General features: G+C 40.8%; 1 protein-coding gene across 1 annotated transcript; it reads left to right on the forward strand.

Moving 5' to 3' along the window:
* The first annotated feature begins 1,489 nt into the window (after positions 1-1,489).
* LOC133713351 (uncharacterized) lies at positions 1,490-7,228 on the forward strand. The gene is made up of 9 exons (XM_062139349.1): positions 1,490-1,646; positions 1,926-3,563; positions 3,746-3,972; positions 4,058-4,390; positions 4,958-5,204; positions 5,299-5,427; positions 5,519-5,734; positions 5,950-6,073; positions 6,727-7,228. Exons 2-9 carry the CDS (start codon positions 2,013-2,015, stop codon positions 6,954-6,956), a joined length of 3,057 nt encoding a protein of 1,018 aa, XP_061995333.1. The 5' UTR covers positions 1,490-1,646; positions 1,926-2,012; the 3' UTR covers positions 6,957-7,228.
* The last annotated feature ends 2,249 nt before the right edge of the window (positions 7,229-9,477 follow it).

The following is a 9,477-nucleotide window of genomic DNA, read 5'->3' on the forward strand; positions in this document are numbered from 1 at the left end:
AGTCAGTAGTCCTATGCCATCCAAAGTGGAAACCCTTTATTTCCACAACGTACTGTTCTCTCAAATATTGATGGACAACATTACTCCTCTTTTCTGTCATGATTTCGGCCTCAAACACTCGGATGATCGAACGAACTCGCTAATGGAGGCAGTAGTCTCAAGCTAGCTGCACACAAATCATCTTGCTGTGTAACTGTGTTGCTTGTCTTGGTGTAGATAGATAATCAGGCTTGTTTCCCTGTCAAGAAATAGCTTAGGTGTTTCCTTTGCCTAATCTAAATGATATCATAAACTATAGCATGTCTATATTCAACTCATTATATAGCTCATAATATGTTGATTATTGCTTCTCCATGTTCTTAATAATAAACAGGTCATGTTGACAATACAATGAATGGTTCAGTCATTGACTACTACCACGTTCTTCTTTTATTTTTCTTTCCCATGCCATCGATTCCATTATGTCACTAGATTTGAACCTATAATATTTACGGTGTAAATTATTTCCAAGACTAATTTACTAAATTTTGCAGGATTTAGTCTTTTAGCACAATTCTTAGCGGCCGTTCGATTCATGAATTTTCTTCAAGCCACATGTCCACATCTGCACATGTTATTTTAGCTTGAAAAGTCGAAGTTTGGCCAACGTGATGAAGTTTGTTTTATTACTTTATAGTTGCAAAGAAAAAACTTCCTTCCCCCTCCCGAATATTATCAGTGAAAGGAGAAGTAGAGGCAAACTAGAACAAGAAAGGAACATTAGGCAAAAAGCCGAAAAAAGAAGAAAGGAATAAACTCTGGGGCCTCTGCCCGCTTTATCCAATTTTGGTGGAGAATCAAAAAAAGAGATTTTTTTTTTTTTTTTCACTTTTGTTTTACCGTTGTTAAAACAAGATTTTGAGGAAGATATTTACTAGGGTTTATGTGGGAGCTTGTCTCGAATAAGAGACTAATATATCCTAATTTAACTTCTTGCATTGCTATAAAGTCACGACCTCCTACGTACAAAGAAAAAACTAATGCTATTCGACTCCTACCTACAAAAAAGAGACTAATGCTATTCAACTAAATGGTACCGGATGATTTTTACTTACCCTACTCGTAAATTAAATTATTCCCCATCATCAAATTCAGATCAAAATAAATAGTATCATATACTTATTTCTTTTGTTACCAATTGATCACGAGAACACTATTCTTTATGAAAAAATACAATGTCTCCATACATAGATATAGTTTACCCAAATTAGGTCTATAGCACCCACTTTCGATAAATATGGGTACGATAAATTATTATTATCCTCAAATGGAAATGAATCGAGAATAAAATTTTAGCATAAACAGAAATTAAAATGGTAAATCTGGGCCCGCTCAACTCTAATCTGGGTTGAGATTTTGGATTAGGGTTGAGATATTGGGCCCATTCATCAAAAGCATATTTAAAGAGCAAGTCAGATTGGTTTTCAGACAATTGACCAAACAAAAATATAAAGAAAGAAAGAAAAGAAAAAAAAATTTGGTTGGGTATAGAAGCTTCACAAAGTCACCGACTTTCCCCACCATTGCCATCCAAAGCCATTAGGGTTGCCGTCTTCTCTTCCTCCTCCTCCTCTCTCTCCGGCCTTCGCCTTCACTCTCACTTTAAGGTACTCCCGCTACTCCTCATCTCCATCGATTTCCATCTCTCATTTTCGCCATTTCATTTATTCACGGAACACTTTCCTTTCTCTGATTTTCATCAGAGTTTCTCAACGATAAGCTTTTGTAGTTGTTTGTTATTTTGAAATTGGAGTCTGTGATCTTATTTCTCATGATTTTTTTGTGTCCAGTCTAAGTCCATAAGCTGAGAATCTTACTGTGTATGTGTGAATGTTTTAGGCTTTGATTTTTTTTTTTTTTACTTTTCTGCGTGTGAATTTGAACAGGTTTTTTGATGATCATGATTCAGTTTTGACCATCAGGAGGTGAAATTTTTCTGGTTTATTGGTGAAAATTGTGGTAGATTGGTAGCTATGAGGTGGTTTAGAGCAGGGTCTGGTGTGGCAAAGCTTGCCATTAGGAGATCAGTGTCGACTAGTGGATCATACACTGTGACAAGGCGGGTTATTCCGTCGCAGAATCGGTACTTGCACACAACAATATGCAAGTCGAAGGCAGAAGCTGCGCCGGTTCCTCGTCCGGTGCCCCTTTCTAGGCTCACTGATAGTTTCTTGGATGGAACCAGCAGTGTGTATTTGGAAGGGCTTCAGAGGGCCTGGGAAGCTGACCCCAATAGCGTTGATGAGTCGTGGGATAATTTCTTTAGGAATTTTGTGGGTCAGGCCTCTACGTCGCCTGGGATTTCGGGGCAAACCATTCAAGAGAGTATGCGTTTGTTGTTGCTCGTGAGGGCTTACCAGGTTAATGGTCACATGAAAGCTAAACTAGATCCTTTGGGCTTGGAGGAGAGAGAAATCCCAGATGATTTGGACCCTGCGCTGTATGGCTTCACTGAGGCTGATCTTGACAGGGAGTTCTTTTTAGGGGTTTGGAGGATGGCTGGGTTTCTTTCTGAGAATCGTCCAGTGCAGACCCTTAGGTCCATATTGACCCGGCTTGAGCAGGCCTACTGTGGGAGCATTGGGTATGAGTATATGCATATTGCCGACCGAAACAAATGTAACTGGTTGAGAGATAAGATTGAGACCCCGACGACGATGCAATACAACAGGCAGCGCCGTGAGGTTATTCTTGACAGGCTTATTTGGAGTACACAGTTTGAGAACTTCTTGGCCACTAAGTGGACAACAGCAAAGAGGTTTGGGCTTGAAGGTTGTGAAACTCTCATTCCTGGTATGAAGGAGATGTTTGATAGGGCAGCAGATCTTGGGGTTGAGAGCATAGTTATTGGAATGCCTCACAGAGGAAGATTGAATGTATTGGGTAATGTGGTCCGAAAGCCTTTGCGTCAGATATTTAGTGAATTCAGTGGTGGCACAAAGCCTGTAGATGAAGTTGGGCTTTACACAGGGACTGGTGATGTCAAGTATCACTTGGGAACTTCTTATGATCGACCCACTAGAGGTGGGAAGAGAATTCATCTATCTTTGGTTGCAAATCCAAGTCACTTGGAAGCTGTGGATCCAGTTGTTGTTGGAAAAACTAGAGCAAAGCAATATTATTCAAATGATGTGGACAGAACCAAGAATATGGGGGTTTTGATCCATGGAGATGGTAGCTTTGCTGGACAAGGTGTGGTCTACGAGACTCTGCATCTTAGTGCTCTTCCTAATTACACCACTGGTGGGACTATACACATTGTGGTGAACAACCAAGTTGCCTTCACGACTGACCCAATGTCTGGTAGATCTTCAGAGTACTGCACTGATGTTGCTAAAGCCTTGAATGCCCCTATCTTCCACGTAAATGCTGATGACATGGAGGCAGTCGTTCATGTCTGTGAGCTTGCAGCTGAGTGGCGCCAGACTTTCCATTCTGATGTTGTAGTTGATTTAGTTTGTTATCGTCGATTTGGGCATAATGAGATTGATGAGCCGTCATTTACACAGCCCAAAATGTACAAGGTATGGCCTTCCTATATGTTAGAACTTGATATGATACTTTTTTCCTTTTCTTATGATAAATTTTGAACCATCCTCACTGTTTGCTTCCTGGTTTTAATACTGGAGTACTATTGTGCAGCTATTGGTATGGGTAAAGCAGACTCCTGACTATTTTTTTGTTTGACATCATTGGTTGGTTACAGGTTATTAGGAGTCATCCAAATCCTCTAACTATTTACAAGAACAAACTTTTAGAATCTGGACAAGTGAGCAAAGATGATATTGAGAGGATACAGAGCAAGGTTAATACGATTCTAAACGAAGAGTTCTTAGCTAGCAAAGATTATGTTCCTCAAAGAAGGGACTGGCTTTCATCTCATTGGTCTGGGTTCAAGTCACCTGAACAGCTTTCTCGTATCCGGAATACTGGGTATAGCACTTTGTCTATCTGTTTCTTCTATACTTTTAATTTTCTTATTTATTTTATAATGATGAATTCCCTATGCTATTATCAGTGTAAAACCAGATATTTTGAAGAATGTTGGCAAAGCGATCACAGCCCTACCCGAAAATTTTAAGCCTCACAGAGCAGTAAAGAAGGTATATGGAGAACGTGCACAAATGATTGAGACTGGTGATGGCATCGACTGGGCTGTTGGAGAAGCACTTGCCTTTGCTACACTGCTAGTAGAGGGTAACCATGTAAGATTGAGTGGACAGGATGTTGAAAGAGGTACATTTAGTCATCGACATTCTGTACTTCACGACCAGGAAACAGGGGAAAGGTATTGCCCTCTGGATCATGTTATAGCGAACCAAGATGAGGAGATGTTTACAGTTAGCAACAGGTAATGACTGATTAATTTCTCTCGTGTTCTCTTCTTTAAGTATCATCGTAATTTTGCTCTATGATTGTATTGCTCTCTGGATCATATGGTCCATTTTGAAAAATTCATTGCAATGATCCTTTGTTATATGCCCTTTGGTAGCAAGTTGTGTAGTGCTTTAATATAATGCCCAAGAAGTCATAGTAAGATAAGTTAATGTTCCTTTATAGTTTGTTAATATAAGAAGAAATGATGATTCTGGGCCAGGAAAGCTTCATTAAATCTCTATTACAGTGCGCAATATTCTATTTTAATATTCCTTTTCAGTTTAATCTGTACTAGTGTAAACCATATCTCCCTTGTTTTCTAGAATCTATGCCTTTTGAGGGATAATACTTGGGTCTAAATCAGTTTGAACTATAGATATGAGAAATTTTGGATGGCTAGGTCAAAATAAAGTGGACCTAATTATTCTTCATTTTGATGACCTGATAAAACGGGTGCATATGACTACTAAATAGTGCTTGATAGAGTTGGTGTTCGTGTTTAGTATCTCTCTGCATTAGCTGATTGTAATTTTGTATGCAGCTCACTTTCGGAGTTTGGTGTTCTTGGATTTGAATTGGGTTACTCAATGGAGAATCCAAATGCATTGGTGATTTGGGAAGCTCAATTTGGTGATTTTGCCAATGGGGCTCAAGTTATATTTGATCAGTTTTTGAGCAGCGGGGAGTCAAAGTGGCTTCGCCAAACTGGGCTTGTTGTACTGCTTCCACATGGTTATGATGGTCAGGGACCTGAACATTCTAGTGCAAGATTGGAACGATTTCTTCAGGTTTTCCATATTCGCTCCCTCTTTTCCCTTTGGACATAGTGTTTGGCATTTGATTGATCCTCAGCTAATCAAGTTTACACTAATGGCGTGACAGATGAGTGATGACAATCCTTATGTCATACCTGAGATGGATCCTACACTTCGGAAGCAAATTCAGGAATGCAATTGGCAGATTGTGAATGTGACTACTCCTGCTAATTATTTCCATGTCCTGCGTCGTCAGGTGAGTGAAACTATATCGGTTTTGTCCATTGTTCAGCATTGAGTTTCTGCATCCATGTTCTTATGCCTTTTTTCTTTGGCTCATTACGTAGATAAACAGGGAGTTCCGCAAGCCTCTTGTTGTCATGGCTCCTAAAAACTTGCTTCGGCACAAGGACTGCAAATCAAATTTATCTGAGTTTGATGATGTTCAAGGCCACCCAGGCTTTGACAAGCAGGGAACCAGATTTAAGCGCCTCATTAAAGATCAAAATGACCACTCTGATCTGGAGGAGGGTATCAGACGGCTTGTTCTTTGCTCTGGGAAGGTATTATGTCCCTTCATTTCTCCTTGCATAAAGTAATCAATAGGCATTCTTTTTGGCAAAAAAAAAAAAAAAAAAGAAGGGGGCCACTAAGCTTTTGATAAACAGATTAGTTCTATGCTAACTAACAGAAGTATAAATTTTACCTTAACACTCACAATCAAAACTTTATTATATCTTGTGGGCTGGTCTGCATTCTAAGTTTTCTCTGCATTCAGATTTATTATGAGCTTGATGAAGTGCGAAGAAAGACCAGTGCAAAGGATGTTGCAATATGTAGAGTGGAACAGCTTTGCCCCTTCCCATATGACCTAATCCAGCGAGAGCTGAAGCGATATCCTAGTAAGTACTTGAGAGCTGCATTATGACAGCAACTACTACTATTAGCCATTATCCCTCTGCTCTTTGTCTAGAGCTCTAGATACAAGCCATTTTCTCCATTGATTTCATTTTATGACCTTTTTAGCATTAAAAAAAAAAAAACTTAATTCTATTCCAGTAGTTACATCGTAATCGTTATTTAGAAGCCTTGTGCATACACCATATGTTGTGTTACCGTATCTTGTGAAAATTCACCTACCATGTGTGCAAGGGGGGATGTACTACGGGGCATGCCAAGTCTGTTTCTAAATTAAAGTAGCTTGTGCTTTGTTTCTAAAATCTTGTAGTGCAATGTGTGGTTATTCGTATTACCAATTGTTCCAGCCTCACATCTTCATTGGTAGAAAGAATGGCGGGTGCAGTAATTCAATGGATTGGATAAGTATGAGGATTTAGAAAGGTGATAGACTAGTCATTGATCTACTCTAAAAGTAGAGACACAAGCAGGGGGTATAAATGTATTTACCAAGAATTTTGTTTTGTTTTGTTTTTTTTTTCAAATCATTTTATGTTTGAAAGAAAATTACAAGTTGTGGTTTGATTGGGTTTAGTGTTGTGTTCGTGGAGCTGCTGATAACATGATATTAACAAATATCGTTGTTTGATTCCTTCAGATGCTGAGATAGTTTGGTGCCAGGAAGAGCCAATGAACATGGGTGGCTATAGCTACATTCAACCTCGCCTATGCAGTGCCATGAAGTCGCTGAGCAGAGGAACTATTGACGACATCAAATATATTGGCCGCGCTCCATCTGCTGCCACAGCCACTGGTTTCTATCAAGTTCACCTCAAGGAACAAGCAGACATTGTTCACAAAGCACTGCAGCCTGAGCCAATCGATTAAATTGATTGAAGCTGGTCCATAACTGTTGAAAAACATACAATGACGTACTTGCATAGATACTATATGAATGTCCTGAATCTGTTGAGTCAAAACAATTGTTTTTGCAAAATTTCCAGCATCTAGCCGCCATGGAATCCAATGCAAGTTAATAGCATGTCTAGTTTTGATTTTTCTTTCTTATTGAGAATAATGTCTCAGCTGCTTTTGTAATGACGGTTGGCTTGGTAACTCTGAAATTGGTTTTTTATTTATTTATTTTCTTGCTAATACAACAGACCTCTTGGGGTATTTTCCCTTTAAATCACCCCACAAGAGGTCGAGGCTTTCTTCGATTCTACCAACAAAATTATCCATTGTCATCAAAGCTATGTTGTTGTAAGCACTGAAGACACTTTTCCAATCCATCAGCTTGATTTCAATTTTGTATATCTCCTCCTCCATTTCCCGCAACTGTTCCACAATTGATGTCAGACGGTCTCTTGCCAGAACCGCTGACTCAGGTAGCTTTTGTAACGTTAGGAGTAACTCAGTCTGCATGATTGTAACCCCGCACTGGTCAAGCAGTCCTTCCGTTACATCCTTGAAGATTACGTCGTGCAGTTCGGGAACTATCCCATCCACCTTCTGCTGTATCACGTAGTGCTCTGCAACAGTAAAGAGATCGGTCATCCGTCGCCTGACGATATTATTCTCCGCAGCATTTTCAGTTTTGATTTCTAGGACAAAGCTTTTCAGTATCCCTATGCATTCCTTCCCATGATGCATGATGTAAAACAAAAGCCGTAGAAAGCCGCTTCCCAACCATTTTCACCATTGCTTCCAAAGCCTGTAGGATACCAGCTCCGCCCATTCCATCTATAATCCACTCCAGGACGCTCTTTCCTTCTCCAATTGAGAGCCGGCTCAGCATTTTTTCTAGCTCTTCACCAACACTTAACCCAGGATCTAAATGACCAAGATAAGTCGAGTCTCCTCCGATCATTTCCCCATGTGACCTTTTTTTCTTGGTCACCTGAGCATGATCCACAGTCGACGTCGCCTGCTTCTTTTCAGAAGCAAGACTGCTCCTTATCGTTGTCCACTTCCATATTCTCAGTACCCGAAGATGGATAAATCTCATTCAACTCTCGCTGTATCTCTGTTCTTGCTTTCTGGATATTGTGGGTCGCCGAAGTCAGTGCAGCAGTGCGTTGCGCTTTATATCTCTGCTGGAGGGCACTCAAAAACTCCTCTGTCTTCTTCATATAGCTGTTTGTTGGTGCCAATTTCGGCATCAACGAGTCAACGGAAGATCCGTTGAAATCCAAGTGTAAAGTGGTGGGGTTGTTTTCTTCAAGTGGGCCTATCTTTTCCTTCGATTAGTTTGACTACATGAGTAGCTTTGGTCGTCTACTTGTGACTGAAGGTATGCACTGGTGGTCCTGTGCCTAGTCTTGGTCGTCCACCTCTTGTGACTGAATGTATGGCCTCGGGCTTCTTTTGCCTAATGTTGGGCGTCCAAGCTCCCTTGTTGGGTGAAACAGATAGTTTGGCCTTGGGCTTCCTTCGCCTGATGTTGGGCCTCCACACTCATTTGTTGGGTGAAGCTAATGGTCTTGCCCTGGGCTTCCTTTGCTTGATGTTGGGTGAAACTGATAGTCAGGTCTCAGGCTCCCTTCACTTGACGTCTCGAGATTCCTCCGCTTGACATTGGGAATCCAATCTGTGGTTTGGGCGTATATCAACCTCCTCTTAAGCATCCAGTCTGGCTTGGGCGTACAATATCCTCCACCTGACGTTGGGCATCCAGCTCCTCGAGTTGGCGGAGCTCCATGAAAAAGACATGCAAATGTGAAGAGATGGAAGGTTATCGGAGGACCAGCCTAAGGCCGGCCAAACACACTCCAATGCCTAAATTAGATAAGTGTGTTTGAACATTTATGGAGATTGGAGAAGAAAGAATGATGCTTAAGCATTTTGACATAAGAATGAAGTTGACATGTCAGTAGAGAAAGAGAGATAAGAGACTATGTATGTTGGCATAGCTTTGGGAGAGAAGAGAGAGTTGAAGTCCCCTCTTCTGCTTGTACTGAAGGATTGATATTTATAGGAGAAGGAGTAGTTGAGGTGGAAAGGGACGGTATGGGCTCTTCCCTAAAATCGGGGTGTCAGCCCATAATTCTTGCTTATTGACACTCCAAGGTATAAGTTTGACATATTCGGTGACACGTGTCACCACGTTGTGGTTTGATTTGGTTGGTGAAGGGCCAAGAGACAGGTGTCGCCTATCCAAGCTTCCCTTTTTTCTTGGATTACTCTTAGGCCATGCCTAAGAGCCATGCTTCATGTCAGAATTCGACACTTGGCATGGTTGGTGAGATTTGGCCTTAATTGGTGCTACATGTCTCTTCATGATAACTACTAATTGTGAACCTGGAGGTCGATGCTTTAGCCTTGGAGCTCGTGGTCATGATCCTTAGAGGTCGAGGGTTTTAAGCTTGGAGGTCAAACTCTTGTTCTTGGGGGTTGAGTCTCTTGATTC

The sequence above is a fragment of the Rosa rugosa genome, chromosome 6, assembly GCF_958449725.1.
Source record: "Rosa rugosa chromosome 6, drRosRugo1.1, whole genome shotgun sequence".
Taxonomy (NCBI): domain Eukaryota; kingdom Viridiplantae; phylum Streptophyta; class Magnoliopsida; order Rosales; family Rosaceae; genus Rosa; species Rosa rugosa.

Coding starts and splice junctions, on each gene's coding strand:
- LOC133713351 (XM_062139349.1), top strand. CDS start 2,013: ATGAGGTGGTTTAGAGCAGGGTCTGGTGTGGCAAAGCTTGCCATTAGG. Junction 3,564..3,745: donor CACAGCCCAAAATGTACAAG/GTATGGCCTTCC, acceptor GGTTGGTTACAG/GTTATTAGGAGTCATCCAAA. Junction 5,428..5,518: donor TCCATGTCCTGCGTCGTCAG/GTGAGTGAAACT, acceptor CTCATTACGTAG/ATAAACAGGGAGTTCCGCAA.